Genomic DNA, 16,968 nt, shown 5'->3' on the forward strand with positions numbered 1-16,968 from the left:
TATTAATCTTTCCTTGACTTTTGACCTAAAGTACAGCAGTAAATTATGTATAAATAGGATTTAGTATATCTGACCTAAAGGGTATGTAGAATCTGCACAATAATAATAGAGTAAGACTCAGGAACTACCAAAATAAGCCCCTGGATATAGCTTTTAATTTTTTTAAGCCTAGAACTGTATGCCAATTGAGGGTCCCTTTTAATTGATGGAAGGAAAATGCATTGGAGTTGGGGGCAAGAGGTGAGAAAGGACAGGATAAGAAGTATATCTTAAATTCCAAAGGAAAAAAATTGTTTTGTCACTATCAGAAACCCCAAGCACTAATCTTTATATGCTATGAAACTTTCTTCACAGTTTTTATATGCTCTACAACAGGGGTCCCCAATGCCGGGGCCGCAGACCAGTACCTGTCAATGGCCTATTAGAAACTGGGTTGCATGGCAGGAGGTGAGCGGTGGGCGAGAGAGCATGACTGCCTGAGCTCTGCCTCCTGCCAGATCAGTGGTGGCATTAGATTCTCATAGGAGCACGAATCCTATTGTGAACTGCTCATATGAGGGATCTAAGTTGCGTGTTCCTTATGAGAATCTAATGCCTAATGCTCTGAGGTGGAACAGTTTTATCCAAAAACCATCCCCCCAACCTTCGTGGAAAATTGTTTCCACAAATCTGGTCCCTAGTGTCAAAAGGTTGGGGTCGCTTCTCTACAACATTCTAAAATAACGTTTTATTTTTTAAGATAGAAAATTAAAAGCAAGATAGACTATGAGTATCATCTCGTGTAAAGACCTACTACCACACCCAGATGATCTGTTTCCTGAAATTTTTTTTTAATCTGTTCCACAGTCTTACCATCCAACCTCAGTGCCCAATATAGATAACAGATGGAGGCACAGTTTTCAGTTCTCTCTCTATATAAACTTTTGATAACTTTTATAAAATATTGCTGATCTTGTACAAATAGGGTATAGCGATTCCTCCCGAAATCCCTCTAATTCTAATATGCAATGTGTGTGTGTGCGCGCGCATGTGTGTGTGTGTGTGTGTGTGTGTGTGTGTATTTTATAATGGAAAATCTATTCTCTAATCAGTGCTGCTGGGGCATAGAAGAGCAGCATGATGGGAGGTGTGTTTCTCTCCCATAGAAGAGGAACATAATGGGTGAGAGCCTTGACGTCCGCCACAGGGAGCCACAGCATCACTGTGGTAGACAAATATTCAAAGAGCATTCCTGTGATGAACTCTTGGACATATAGACCCTTATTCTGAACAGAGCAGTCACTGTTTTCCTTCTTTTTTTCTCCCCATCTCTTTCCAGGGCCCTCTACCTGGCTTCCGTACCAGCCTCCAGCGTGTGCCCTTTTTGATCGGCCTGGGAAAGAGTGCAATGCAGATATGTTAGCATTAAACCTGATAAAAGAATACAGAAATGATCCACACTACTGGGGCATCTCATAAATATTTTATTTTCTAAGATCAAGAATCATCTCTGAGGAACAAATTATTTTTTCCTGGGCTAACTGAATTCCTCAGTGCTCATTTAAGTCCCACAGAAAGAGAAAGAGGGAAGAAATCAAAGCAAGTTCTATGAGCAAAAATGAAGACAATAATGTGGAATTTGAACATACCCAGTTTGGGGAGTGGATAGTTGATATCAAAGTACTTTTCATAAAAATCAAGTAGCTTCAGTGACGCCTGCAAAGCATAATGTGTTTGATTCCGTTTGTCTGGAGATGCATAGATGGACACCTGGGAAATGTGGATCAGAAGAGGTTTTCGAATGACAGCTCCCTGGCAAAATTCCATTTCTGATAACCCTCTCACACAGAAAGGCAGACTGCATCTTTTCAAGAAAGTATTAAGATACCATTAAGCATGTTGTCAATAAGGGTAAGAGTTTCTGTGACGTATTAAAGCAAGTCAGTCTTGAAAATTACAAACACCCTGGACCTTCTATTACAATCCATTTCCTCAGTGCTCATCTGTAACTTTCAAATTATATTAACCCATCGTATCATAACACAAGTATATCATAGAGATGAACCCACTTGAGTTCATCTCTATGATATACTTTAGCACTTGACAACTAGCTTTCCAAAATAATGACCACAAACACAATTCAAATAAAACATAGATTTCTTCTAGACCTACATAGGGAAGCCATGAAGAATTTATTGGATCCGCCGTCTGTCAAGTTTGCTTTAAACTAAGAAATGCTCAAATATGTTCAATGGTTCCCCCAAAGAAACTAGCTATCAAGTAGAAAAAATAGAATTAGATTCAAATTTTATTGCCTTCCAAGTATGGGGCTACTTTTATTTCATGACCCACGTTTACGCTCTGAATTAACTGAAGTCCTTCAAAACTTTCATGTGGAGAAAATGTAAATGGCCACCATTTTTTTGACAGTTTACCAGGCACTGTGCTGAATGCTTACACATAAAATCTAATTTAATACTTGCACCCACTCTATGAAGCAGGTGCCATTTTATAGATGAAACAATAAAAACACATAAAGATTTAGTAACTTGCTCCTGATCACCCAGGCTGAAAGTTGTAGAGCTGGGATGTGAATCCAAAGAGGCTGACAGGAACCTGTCCTCCGAAGTGCCATTCACCTCCTGCACATCCATGTCTATGCATATATACATACATAAGTCAGAGGTGCCATGATGTGTATGTGTAGCTACACAACTCATATATCTACCTATTCATAAACATAATACGTATGTAAATTGTAATAGATATTTTATACCGATTTTTCTTTTTTTTTTCTTTTTTTTTTTTTTGAGACCAAGTCTCACTCTTGTCACCCAGGCTGGAGTGCATGGCGCGATGTCAGTTTACTGCAACATCTGCCTCCCAGGTTCAAGCGATTCTCCTGCCTCAGCCTCCCGAGTAGCTGGGATTACAGGTGCCTGCCACCACGTCTGGCTAATTTTTGTATTTTTAGTAGAGACAGTTTCACCATGTTGGCCAGGATGGTCTCAAACTCCTGACCTCAGGCAATCTGCCAGCCTCGGCCTCCCAAATGCTGGGATTACAGGCATCAGCCACTGTGCCCACCCTATACCCATTTTTCAAAAGCATTATTTTATAACTCTTTAAAGATGTTTTTATGTCTATAATTTGGTCCCTTGGGATAAGAAGTTCTTTTTTATGTATTTAATGTGTCCACTGATGTTTGCAAATATTTAACTACAAAGATAATCATTAGGTATTGTAAGTTTTGCAAACAATGAAGACTCTAAAATTATAAAGACCTTTTCTCATTGAGGGAAAAAAGTTAAAAAAAAAAAAACAGTGGGAAACGGTCAGGCACGGTGTCTCATGCCTGTAATCCCAACACTTTGGGAGGCCAAGGCAGGAGGATCACCTGAGGTCAGGAGTTCAAGACCAGCCTGGTCAACATGGTGAAATCCCATCTCTACAGATAAAAATTAGCCGGGCATGATGGCCCGTGCCTGTAATCCCAGCTACTCGGGAGGCTGAGGCAGGAGAATCACTTGAACCCAAGAGGTGGAGATTGCAGTGAACTGAGATCGCATCATTGCACTCCAGCCTGGGCAACAGAGTGAGAATCTGTCTCAAGTCCTCAAAAAAAAAAAAAAATAAAAAAAAAAAAAAAAAAGTGGAAACAGAACATCATGCTCCAAAAATAAGGTGCTGATTTTAAAATCCTTATTCTAAACACAGAGTCATCCATGAGAAATATTAGATACATATATATTAGATTATTAAAATATTTTAGTGAACATATTCCAACTTTTATGGCCATATTTTAGATGAAATATCTCGGATTAAAATACGTCAAAATAGTACTTGAAAAGGGTATGTGTGTGTCTGTGTGTGTGTGTGTATATATATATATATATATACACACTTTGAAAACTACCTTTACATATATATAGTCAGTAAATACTGTTACTATGTACACCCGTATATGCTGACATACATATAGAAAATATTTGGAAGGCTTCCATTAATATTATCAGTAGTTGTATCTTGGTAACAAGACTATGGATATTTTTTTTCTTTTTTTTTCTTTTTTTTTTTTTGAGACGGAGTCTCGCTCTGTCGCCCAGGCTGGAGTGCAGTGGCCAGATCTCAGCTCACTGCAAGCTCTGCCTCTTGGGTTTACGCCATTCTTCTGCCTCAGCCTCCCGAGTAGCTGGGACCACAGACGCCCGCCACCTCGCCCAGCTAGTTTTTTGTATTTTTTAGTAGAGACAGGGTTTCACCATGTTAGCCAGGATGGTCTCGATCTCCTGACCTCGTGATCCGCCTTTCTTGGCCTCCCAAAGTGCTGGGATTACAGGCTTGAGCCACCGCGCCAGGCCTGGATAATTTTTAATTTAGTTTTTTATCTGTCTCTTTTTGTAATATAAACATAATACTTTGATAATAAGGAAAAACATGAGAAAATAAAAGTTCACTGCTCTCAGGACACTTTTCTGCACTGCGTAGAAAATTAGAACTCAGTCTCACCTTGACTCCTGATGAGGTGATGCCACTCACAGAGTGGAAATCACAAACAATGTAGGCTACAAGGTATGTACTCATTTTTACAGTAGTTTCAAAGTGATCTTCCAAAAGACCTCCTTCAAGTTCAATTGTCTTAACCTACAGAAACAAAAAGGAATAATCAGTACTTGAAAACTGGAGTATTTCACAACCATGCCTATGACTTATGTCAAGTGAGTTAGAGGCAAGCCTGATACTCTAAAGGACAATTGATGACCTCCTAGGAGAGAAATGGCCTCTCCTAGTATTCTGTGGCCTCTCTTACCTCTATTGCTTTTACCCTGGCACTCTGTTGAAGACACAAAGCCCTGCTTTTGAGATCCCCAAAGCACAAAAATGCCAAATCTCATTTTGTTGATTGAAAGCACTAAAATATTAGATATTTCTGTTTTCTTAAAATGCAATAATCTCCAACACTGGCATCAATTCAACTTCTGGGCTTTTAAGTAAAATACCAGATAATGGCCCCTTTCCCTTTGTTGTACAAGAAATACACCTCTGTGGAAAAAGGAAACAGGAAGTGAAACTGAACTAGAGGCCTCACATTATCTTTTAAACCTCTTATGTGGGTGTGAGGTTGCTGTTATTTCTCAGGTGAGGAAACAGAAGCTCAGAAACGTTCACAGAATTGTTGGAGATCACATGGCTAGTTCCACGGTAGGACCAAGATGTGGATGGTGACTGTGTGATTCCAAAGATGATGCTCATACTCTCACTTGCGGCATGACAGCTTGAGTCACGGTCTTATTTTATCTTTGCTTCATTGATTCAGCAATGAAAGCAATCAGGCCAAGGAGGTCATTAGTAATTTAAGCTTCTGCCCATCTCCTGAGGAAGCAGAAGCTTTTCAGCCTGCAGTCTCATCAGCTGCATCCATCAAGATCACTGGGTAATGACTGAATTCCATCTTCATTTGGTCTGGGCAGCTTGTCTCAGAGATAGTCTTCACCATAGTACAATGCCTCCAAATACTGAATGGGTACAGATTCAAAAATCTGAAAACATTTTCTTCCAGCTAGTCACAACTCTTAGACGGGCTCTTCCCCACCTCTATCCCTGAGCCCTTTCTGGGAGTCAGGCTTGTGATGATGCCGACTGCAGCTTATTAAGCATGTTTGACATGTTGGAGAAGATTACAGTTTGCTTTGGTGAGATAAAATAGCTTGAAGCATTATCATAAATTATCTAGTCTACTTCGATGGCAAATGCTTTTGCTATTAAATTCTACAGAATTTAATTTTACTGAATTCTATTTGAAATCTATTTCTAAGTTCCAATAAAGAAGAAGGTACTGACCAAATACTCTAAGAAAGGTAGAAGTATACACAGGGCTATAATTTTTTAAAACTCTATCCAGCAAATTAATTTTCCCTAACAACAGTCTCCATTTTTAGGAATCTAATTCAACCAACGTTCTCTGGATATCCACTCCCAGCAGAGGAGATGCTGTCTTATGGTGGGGACTGAGAGCTGGGGTATTGGTGGTCTTCTGACCAAACTCAGCAGCAAAACCATTTAGTCAAGTGTGTGGAAGGGTTACTGGTGGAGGGGTGAGGCTGTGAGACTATGGGGAAGTCAGTCTGGGCTACTAGAAGGCTGATGGCAGAGATAGTTAGGAGGCAAATGGGTGTTTGCTATGGTTTGTTCCCCCTAGATGAAGACGATATAGTCCATGGAAGCTGAGTTTTGTTCAGAAACCTGGAGTGGCCCATGTAGATTAACATTGTCCTAAATGGACGTGTATGGGGTATTAGTGTAAGTTCTTCCAGGATGGTGATGTAAGCTCCAAGTACAAAACACTGGTTGCTAGACAAGGATTTGGCTGTTTTCTCAATACCCGCAGTACTTTACTGGCATAGCAATTGTCACCAGTGAGTGTGTGTTTCCTTACAAGATGAAAGAGACGAATGAGTTTCCAAAAGATATGCTGCCTCTACTAGCACTTGGGTGCCTCTTCACTTCTCTTAAATCCTGCATTCTTAACTAAGGAAATTGAGAACTGAGTGTGTATTGTTTCTTCCCACCAGTCTACATAACCCAGCGTAGGTGCTACAACTGTTATCTAGAGAGTATGATTGTGACATTACTTCAGTTCTCCTTTTTTGACTAAACATGCGAGCCTGGGTTGGTCAATGTTTATAAGAAGCAGAATGTTAAATCAGTATTCGCTGAAAAGGGTATGATCCAGCGAGCTGCTTCAGTCAACTGGGCGAAGAAGAGATTCAAGGACCTTAGAAAATATTTTCAAAGTGTTTGCTTCTTTTCCTTAAACATGAGAAATTACTGGAGATTTCTGAGATATAAATTTTAAATTTTAGCATAATAATGATAACAGCAATTTATGTTTGTATTCTATTTTTATGAAAAGGGCTGTGTTTTTACTTTACCCACCATGATTATTCAGATAAAAAATTATATTAATAAAAAACTTCCAGGAAAGCTACTTCAATGGTACACTGTCTTGAAACGAACATGCTGTTGGAAAGATGTAATTGTGTACATGAGTGATGTCCTAAGTTGTATCAAAGTAGCAACTTGTTGCTACCTGAAAATGAAGGGCTAATTAAACTGCTATCTATTACATAAAATCACAGAAAAACTGAGCTATGGGTCCCATGGAGGTTTGCCACTTTTTCCTTTGGTCCGCTCTGCCAGTCTTTCAAAGCAAACGTCTTTTTCAGCAGTAAGTAGAAATTGGGGAGATGCAGCATCTAGATTATGGGCTCATTTCTCTCCTGCATCTGTAGAGGCAGAGAGGAAAATGGACGTGCGGCCACTTGCTGGCTGTGGATGACCTGCTGCCTCCTGTGCTCCACCTTTCTGAAGCACTGTCAGGAAAGCCTCTATTTTTGTTCTACTTTCCAAGCAGTGTTACAGAAATATTTTACATTTTGTTCAACAGCACCAATGGCAAGCACATCATTTAGTGAGGAAGTATCAAACAAGGAAAAGGGTCTATGGTGTCTTCCAGAGTCTCTGTATTTTGAGTACTAATATGAGCCAAATAAGAGTCCCAAAGTTCTCTTTCAATTAAAAAAGTTGTATAGGCCCGGCGCTGTGGCTCACGCCTGTAATCCCAGCACTTTGGGAGGCCGAGGCAGGTGGATCACCTGAGGTCAGGAGTTCGAGACCAGCCTGACTAACATGGTGAAACCCCGTCTCTACTGCAAATACAAAAAAAATTAGTTGGGTGTAGTGGTGGGAGCCTGTAATCCCAGGTACTTGGGAGGCTGAGGCAGGAGAATCACTTGAACCCAGGAGGCGGAGGTTGCAGTGAGCCAAGATCACACCATTGCACTCCACCTGGGCAACAGAGTGAGACTCTGTCTCAAAAAAAAAAAAAAAAAAAAAAAGTTGTATAATCACAATTAATAATTTTCATATACAAATTTAAGAATTACTTGTGAAACTTAAAAGAGGGGATTTCTAAGTTCCATCACAGACTTCTAGATCAGAATTTCCTGGATTGGGGCCTTGCAGGGTCCCTGAGGTCCTTGCCACTGCAAAAGGGGTCTCTGGACCATCAGCAGTGGCATCACCTGGGGGCTTGTTAGAAAAGTAGAGCTTCGAGCTTTACCCCAAGACCTCTTGAATCAGAATCTGAGTTTTAGCAAGATCCTCAGACCGTTAATCTGCACCCTAAAGTTTGAGAAGTGCTGCTCTAGGAGATTCTGAATTTCATCCCTGGCCAAGAAACACTGATTTAAGATACTGTTTCCATATGAACACAAAATATAAATCATTTTGCTTGGGGGAAAAAAAAAAAAAGCTCTGTAACAATGCCCCAAATGGAATGATGTTAAAGTCTAGAAGGATTTAAATTATGATGATTGATAGACAGACAGACAGATGGATAAATAGATAAAAACAAATTAATGGCTGAAATCCTGAAAGTAATTTTACAAAACAAACAAAGACTGAGTCTCAACTTGAGAACAATTTCTAAAAGTTTCTGTAAGTGGAAATACCTTTGGCATGTTGGATAGTGCAGTATGCCCACTCTCTCTTCGTATCTTGATTGAAAAGTTGGCTTTGAACAACGGTTCATCAAAGCAAGGGAAAGCCATGCGTGCCTGGGTTGGCTCAAAATCTGTTACTGCAAGTATTCTGTGAAAAGACCCACCCCCAGCCAAAATGCACAAGTGAAATCAAGAAGAGAAATGAATCTTTACATTTAGCAAACAGCTTATCAAACCTGGGGGTAATAGACTTGATTTCTCAAACTGCAATCTTTGTGAATCTCAACTGTCTTTTTGAGGAAAATGAAGGTAAAATCTTATTTAGCAGCCACGAATCATGAGCAATGCCCTGTTCTGGGAACCCTAATTACACTATTTCGTTCATACTCAGGTCAAACAAGGATATTGAGGCTCAGACAACTTGAACGACCTTAGCAGGATCCGTGGCCAGTAAATGACTGAGATAGTACACATGTTGTCTACATGGCTTCAAAATTCACTAGGAAATTAAACGTTCAGTACCGTCTCTAAACCTGAAAGGGCCTCAGGCAGACATTTGAGTAATTGTGTAGATGAGTGATGTCCTAAGAAGTATTTCCAGAAAGCAGATCCTGACTTACTGAGAACATCCTGCCAGGAGAAACAGGTAAGGGAGTGAAGGAAGCAGGACAGGGAAAAGGGAGAAGCCAGGCAAAGGTGCAGGCCAGGCAAAGTCCCAGCATCAACCTGATTCCCATGTTGCTCTGGGATGCAAACTACGCCTTCATATGTCCCCCACTGGAGGCAAGGAGCTGGGTTTTCATATTCTTGTACCATTGTTGGCTAACGATCTCTCTGTTGCACCTGTGTCCCCAGGTACTTCTAGTTCTCTCTGCTTGGCATTCTTCAGACAATGATAGGTATAATAGATATATACTCTGACAAACTTCTCTACCCCAACACCTGGATATGCCTGAAACTGTACGGTTGCAGATTTACTCCTTGGACATTAAGCTTCAATTAAGAAGTGAATCTGGAGAGCAGATTTTGACTGGAAAAGGAAGGGAGAATAGAATAGCTCAAATAAGAGGGAGAGAGAGATCAGGAGGGCAAAAAGAGAAGCTGTCAGCATATTTTACTTCAGTTTACTTTATTTCTATGCCACAGGCTGGGAAACTGAGACTAGGGATGTAAATGATTCACTTGTGGCCTCAAGGTTTTATTTGTATTTGGTAGCAGTTTCTGCAAATGTAACGGAATTCTAAGTGGCTGGAATAATTTTCCCTCACATGAAATTTTGGTTGTAATGAGTCTACATTGAAAAAACAAAAAAACTGAATCTTTGTTCTTACATGATTAATTTGAGCTCTACAGGCAACATGTGACTTTCTGCATCTCAAAAGAACCACCATCAACTGAATTATTTGTGTATTTTAGATGAAGAAGTGAAGAAGAAAGAGAGAGAGAAAGAGAGATTCAATTGACACTGTGCAGTACATTATTATACATGTCAGACCTACTAGGTGACTGAGTATGAGGGGAACTGACTAATTAACCATAAGAAGCATCAGGAATAGCCTGCAATTAATCATGAAAGGCATGCTGGAAAGCTCTCCAGCTTTACTCCAAATATCTCCCCATCTCATCTCCCACAGCCCTCAGAATAGTATCCCTAAGATGTATGTCCTTTGGATGGGGCCTTCGGCATTTGAAAAAAGTGAAAAAAGCCATCGTTGTTTACGTGGTGCCTTAGTGAGAAGAGGTTGATACTTTTCCCATCCAATACTATGCTGAGCCTGAGAACAAGTCCCTGAGTATTGTGGCTGCAATGAGGGGAAGTGTCACCAAGGGAATGTGGAAAGAGATGAGCCTGGGGAAGAGCTGTCCTACGTGGACGGCTGGAGTCTGTGCAGTGAGCACCCAAGGTGGAGAATGGAAGAGCAGGTATGTAGTAGACACAGTTAGCTACTTTCCTGGTACCTATTCCCCTTCCTTGGTTCCAGTGGAATCCTGATTTTATTCAGGAAGGCAGCAAGTCCAGACAAGGGAGTTACTTCTTCAGGCTCCCTTGTGACTTCGTGAGGCTATGACTCATTCTGGCCTAGCTGAAGTCGTTGGGTGCGTAATCTTTGTAAAGAGTGTTAGATTCAACTAGAATGTTTCTTTTGCCCTTATCTCTCCCCATGTCCCCTTCTTCCTGCCTAGAATGTGGACTTGATGCCTAGAGGTGCAGCAATCATCTTGCAAGTATTAGGAAGAAAGCCATAGGATGACTGAGAAGAAAGACAGAAGGAGCCTGGGTCCTGGATGACGCTGAACAGCACTACAGCGACTCTGAGCTGCTCCACTTCTGGACTTCTTGTTGCATGAGAAAAATATGCCTCTGTGTGGTTAAGCCATGGAATTTAGTTTTCTCCAAATGGCAATTGAACACAATTCATATAACGTCAGAGTGCACTGAGCCAGACTCCTCTTACCTCCCAGATGGATCCTGGCCCTGGGAAACCAAACCGTCCACTCTATGAAGCATCCTTGATTCTTCTCTTTCCCTCACCTCACATGACCAACATGTCAGCAATCTCTGTTATTTTGCCCTCCAAAATAACTGCCAAGTTCAATTGCTTCACTCCATAAGCACTGTCACTAGCCTGTCCCAAATTAGCACTACTTCTTACCTGAACTACTGCAGCAACTTCCCAAATGATTACTCTGCTTCTCTATAACATACCCTGAACATAGACTCGCTCTTTTTAAAACATAAATCAGAGCAGAGTCTTCCAATGACTTCCCATTCCATCTGAGTTAAAGTCAAAACTCCTTACAAGATGCCCCAAGGCTCCACATGATCTGATCCCTTTCTCCCTCTTGTTCACTCTCCTCAGCTCACACTCACCTTCTTCTCCCAACCAATCCCACTTTAGAGCCTTTGCACTTGCCCTGAGATGCTCTCACAACTGTCTCTTAAAAAAAAAAAAAAAAAAAAAAAGCTCTCAATTTAAATTCACTTCCTCAACAAACACTTCCCTGCCCAGTCAACTGAGTTAGTCTCAATCCTCAGTCACATTTTCTACCTTTTTTGCACCTTGTTTTATTTCATTCATAACACTGGCCCCTTACCTTGCCAGTTTTATTTATTTTCTTGCCCTGGTTGTCTGTTCCATCAGATCCCACCATGATACATTCAGTGCCTGGCACATGGTTTGTACTCAATGAATGTGACTTGATCAAATAGACTATATTTCTCAATTTTCCAAACAAACTTGTTCCTTATTTCTGCCTATTCTATGTGAGTCATGGTGTTACCTAGGCAATGTATACTCTGTTACTTCCTCTCTCCCAACCCCAATCTCACTTACATTTCCTTCTGGTCCCAGATGAAGACTCGCTTCTTTTGAGAAATATTTCCTATTTCAACCCTCTCTGCACTGACCATCTCTTTCCCTAGCACATAGCATATCCATCATATTAGTTATATACTGTACTCTTCTCCTAGTTATTCACCCTCCAGCTGTTTATGCCTCTGTGTCCTGTCTTCCATCTCTACTGTGGTTTCCTTAAGGAATGGTAGAGCTTTTCCTTCTTCTGGGTTCCCCATAGTTTACTGGATTTCTCATAAATGGCTGCCGAAGTCTGCTCCTGGCAAAGAGATGTAACTCATAAGGAAATTATCACAAGAGAATGTAAATTACCTGAGCAAGTTCTTACCTTGTTTCACCACCAAGAGTTCTGTATGTGCTTTTATAAAACCCTTTAAAGCCATCAGATAACCTGGCTTGGAAGTCAATAGCCACATAGTATTTCAGGTGAGGCATAAGTTTCTCTGGAACCAGCAGTGCAATTTGTTGATGAGCAGGATAACTCAAAACTTTCAGCTCTTTTCCTGATTTCATGTATCTTGAATCTTCCTCTGACTGAAGGGTGGCATTTGTGATTTCAAGATCTTTGCTGTGCAAGATGATAAACTGGGTAGCATTGCTGACCAAGACCTCGATCTTCTCAGATGCAACAAAGTCCAGAGAGGTGAGATTGGGGTGGACAAAGAGGTCATAATGGAGGGGAATGACCACGTTGGGGAGTCTTAGCTCCTGCCAAGGAAATGGTTCCCCATTGGAGGCTACTGGAAAAGCCCCAGGATCCTCAGTGAAGTAATGACTAGATGGCACTGAGATTTGAGAACAAATGCATATCTGGAGCAAGATGGCTACTAAGCAGTAAAATCCTGTGTGAATAGTAAACATTGGTTTTCTGTGTGAATTAACCATTGCAGAAGAATGGAACATGAAATCTATTCTCTAGAAGACAAGTTAATATCCAGGCTAATCTCGTAGTTCTTCATAGCACTGCACTGGCTCCTGTTCTGTCACACGGGGTCTGGACAATATTTTCAATAGATGAATTTAATCTAGAAGAAAAAAACACTCTTATAGCATGAAGAAAAAGATTTCAATTTACAAATAAAATCTTAAACATGTAAAAAGTATGTGTGAGTAAGTAATTTCTGTCTGAATTATGCCAAGTATCCATAAAATAAAGCAGAAATTAAGCTGTTATCTGGTTATTACAAATAAAAACCCTTTAGGATTCCCCAAAAAAACCCTACCTTAAAATTGAATGTAATGAATTTCTTCTGAATTCTTGTGCAATGAGCGGAAAGCAGATGTGTAAATTCATTGCATGTTGAATGTTTTTAACATTTGTTTATATTTTAAATTTTTGTTTATTTATTTATGTTTTAGACAGGGTCTTGGTCTGTTGCCCAGGCGGGAGTAGAGTGTGCAGTCATGATCACAGATCACCATGGCCCCAACTTCCTGGGCTCAAGTGATCCTCCCACCTCAGCCTCCAGAGTAGCTGGGACGACAGACACACACTGCCACACCTGGCTACTTTTTGGAGAGAGGGGTGTCTCCCTGTGTTACCCAGGCTGGTCTCAAACTCCTGAACTCAAGCAATCCTCCCCGCTTAGCCTCCCAAAGTGTTGGGATTATAAGCGTGAGCCACTGTGACCAACCTATTTTATTTTATTTTTATTTGTTTATGTTTTTGCGATGGAATCTCTCTCTGTTGTCCAGGCTGGAGTACAGTGGCGCTGTCTCAGCTCACTGCAACCTCTGACTCGCGGGTTCAAGTGGTTCTTCTGCTTCAGCCTCCCGAGTAGCTGGGATTACAGTTATGTGCCGCCATGCCCAGCTGATTTTTGTATTTTTAGTAGAGACAGGGTTTCACCATGTTGGCCTGGCTGGTCTCGAACTCCTGATCTCAGGTGATCCACTTGCCTCGGCTTCCCAAAGTGCTGGGATTACAGGTGTGAGCCACTGTGCCCAGCCATTTTTTATTTTTTTTAAAAGACAATGTCTCACTATGTTGCCTAGGCTGGCCTCAAATTCCTGCGGTCAAGCAATCCTGATGCCTCAGCCTCCCAAGTAGCTGGAACCACAGGCACATGTGTAATTTTAAGAGTATGCCTGAAAGTAAACTGTGCAAGATATCTCTATTTTGTCTTCACAAGTCACAAAGAATATTCTGTATATATTCTATATTCTTTGGATACCAGATATTATTATTACTACCACTAATGACATTGAACTTCACCTCTTTCAATAACATTATCTGAATGGCCTCATTTTATGGCTACTGGTGTAAAGGTTGCTGGTCAAGGTAGGTGTTTATCCTCAGTTTATTTTCAATATGTCAAAAGCCATTGAAATAAATTTTGAGTTTATAATATTCTCACATAATTTTTTAAAGGTTTAGTTCTTTTCCTTTACACTACTTTTGAAAGCGCAATTAAATCAAACTGAATTTACTACCTTTGTAAATAGAACTAAGTTTCTTACTCTTCGAAGGGTAAAGCTACCACACATATAAAATTAGGATGAACAGCATAGTTAATTTAGGAGAATCAATTCTTACTCTCACCCTGCCATTTGCCTCTACTTACCTCCTTACTGCTCCAACTGAAACCATGAAGGTTTTCTCTGCTGCTTCTTTTTATAATCCTTAACAAGTTCTGCAGTATTAATAACCCAAATAATTACTTCAGTTTTTCAATTTGCAATACTAATGCAGATAACAGGTATTATTAAAGGAACACAAATAAAATAAAATAATATTAAATAAAGATACTTCTCCCTCCTTTTGAAAAACAAGCATTAAATTACTGCTACAAATCTCAATGTTCCAAGAACCTCTGATAAGTACACTCATAATTGGTCTATTAGCTTGAGTTTTGGAGGGTTTAAAAAAAAATGGAATGACTTATTAGGTGAGTCTGAGGCTTTGGAATCAGATCAGATTCCAATACTAAGTCCACCAACCTCACCTGTGTCATCATGGGCAAAGTTTCTGACTTTTTGAGCTTCATTTATCTCACCCATAAAACAGTGTAATAATTATATCTTCCTCATGTTGGTATGATTAAAGGAAATAATTCATGTGAAGAAGTTGGCACAGCACAGCATGGAGCATATAGGAAGCAAGTAATGAGTGTTGGATAGGAAATTATTATTGGGGTTATAACTTGCATTCAATGACCAAAATGAAGGAGTAGCTCTGCCCCTACTTGTAGCAGACACTCCCAGAGATGTACTTGATTGATAAGAGTAGAGAGAAAAGCTTTACTCACACAGTCTTTAACTTTAGAACTAGTAAGGGTTTTAAAGACCATCTAGTACAAGTCCTTAGTGTTCAGGTAAAGAAACGGGATCAGGCACAGTGACTCAGGTCTGTAATCCCAGCATTTTGGGAGGCTGAGGTGGGCAGATCACCTGAGGTCAGGAATTCGAGACCAACCTCACCAACATGGTGAAATCCTGTCTCTACTAAAAATACAACAATTAGCCGGACGTGGTGGCACATGTCTGTAGTCTCAGCTACTCAGGAGGCTGAGGCACTAGAATCGCTTGAACCCGGGAGGTGGAGGTTGCAGTAAGCTGAATCGTGCTGCTGCACTCCAGCCTCGGTGACAGAGCGAGGCTCTGTCTCAAAATAAATACATAAGTACATAAATTAAATTAAATAAACAGGTAAAGAAACAGGATGGTGACTTCTCAAAATCCACACAGGAAGTTTGAAGCAGAATCAGGACTAAAACACAGCTCTTTGACCTCTGGCTTTCTATTATACTGCACTGTATCTTAAATAGCAATGCAGTGAACAAAACATCCTGGGATTGAAGAGGCAAGAATTGTCACAAATGTTTAGAAAAGGCAAAAAGATCTCCGAAAGAGAGTGAGTCAGTGCAGCAGAGTCTTAGATCAAGTCCCACCCTCGACTGCATACACTTTCTAATACAGCCGTGCCCAATTTCCCCCGGTACTCCAGAACCTTGCCTTAGATTACAAAACCTTCTCAACACAGCAGTTCTATATCTTCAGTTCATTATTCTCATTAAAAAATTCTAATTTTAAGACAAACCCAAGAGAAATGTTGATACATTACCTTAAGTCATGCTGCTGCAGATTTGACTGAAGGGGAATTTATTTTTGCTTTCACTTTCTGGTCTAAGATTTAGAACTTTGCACGCTTCCTGAGTACAGTGCTAGCTGGTTCATTATCACGCAGGTGTGAATGGAGCTTAGGATCTGAGCTTTATTCCAAAAAGGACAAGAAACTTTTTGCAGAATGCACTAATAAGTGGCTTTGGAGTAGAAGCCAAACCATGGAAAGAAAGGATTGCCAGTGGCTGCCACTTCTGCTGTTATCGCCTCCATTTCCTTATCCCCAGGGTAAAGCCTTCAGAACATACTTCATGTTTTTTAGTGCCAAGTTGCCTTAGGAATTGATCTTGAACTTCTCCTTGTGCTGCTTCCTCAGTGCTATGAAATCTGACTTCTGCCCATCCACCCCACAAATATAACTAACTCCAAGCGTACCAAACACCTCCTGGGCAACTTCTGTGGTCTTTATCAGAGGTGATTATTCTCAGCTTTTCCATGTCTGTAACCTCCCGGTCTCCTTGGGTACGAGGGGACTGTATCTCACCCTCATCTCTTTGATCTCTCTTTATCTGCCTGTTTGAGTTGGGCTTCTACTTCCTCTTTGCTCTGAATATAGACCTTCCACAAAGATGAAACCTCTGGACTTTGCTCTGTCCTCTCTTTATCATTTCCAGTACTCAGATTTAGCATTTATCCCCATTCATCCCACATTGCTCCCATTGTGATCCCTCCTCCAAGGGTTCTGCTGCTATAATTCCAACAGCCCGATGGACTGACATTACATGGATGTCTAACCCTAACCTGAACCAGAACCCTAACAACTCAAACAGTGTTTTCTTTCCCCAGATTAACACCTTTTGCTTGAACTTTATATGCTTCCAGCCTTCTTCCATTATCTGGGATTGAACCATATAGTTAGTTATTTTGATTCTATCCCTCTCCAATTTGTTACCAAAGCCTGTAGATTTTTCCTTTTCCTTTTTTTTTTTGTTTGAGAGACCCAGGCTGGAGTACAGTGGTGCCATCCCAGCTCACTGCAGCCTCAAATTCCTCAGCTCAAATGGTCC

At 40.6% G+C, this 16,968-nt stretch overlaps 1 protein-coding gene across 3 annotated transcripts in view; it reads right to left on the reverse strand.

Moving 5' to 3' along the window:
* ERAP2 (endoplasmic reticulum aminopeptidase 2) overlaps window positions 1-16,488 on the reverse strand; it is a 49,428-nt gene extending 32,940 nt beyond the window's left edge. For 2 of the 3 annotated variants that reach the window (XM_017858844.1, XM_017858847.1), the window contains exons 1-5: window positions 15,903-16,488; window positions 12,168-12,864; window positions 8,493-8,631; window positions 4,489-4,623; window positions 1,629-1,749 (exon numbers count right to left, since the gene is read on the reverse strand). In XM_017858844.1, the coding sequence (XP_017714333.1) occupies window positions 1,629-1,749; window positions 4,489-4,623; window positions 8,493-8,631; window positions 12,168-12,742 (970 nt within the window). In that variant the 5' untranslated portion in view covers window positions 12,743-12,864; window positions 15,903-16,488. Of the gene's footprint in view, window positions 1-1,628; window positions 1,750-4,488; window positions 4,624-8,492; window positions 8,632-12,167; window positions 12,865-14,403; window positions 14,425-15,902 lie in introns of those variants that run through there. The other variant, XM_017858845.1, reaches the window with a different exon arrangement.
* Window positions 16,489-16,968: the final 480 nt, after the last annotated feature.

Source organism: Rhinopithecus bieti, unplaced genomic scaffold, assembly GCF_001698545.2.
Source record: "Rhinopithecus bieti isolate Rb0 unplaced genomic scaffold, ASM169854v2 scaffold_48863, whole genome shotgun sequence".
NCBI classification, from domain to species: Eukaryota; Metazoa; Chordata; class Mammalia; order Primates; family Cercopithecidae; genus Rhinopithecus; species Rhinopithecus bieti.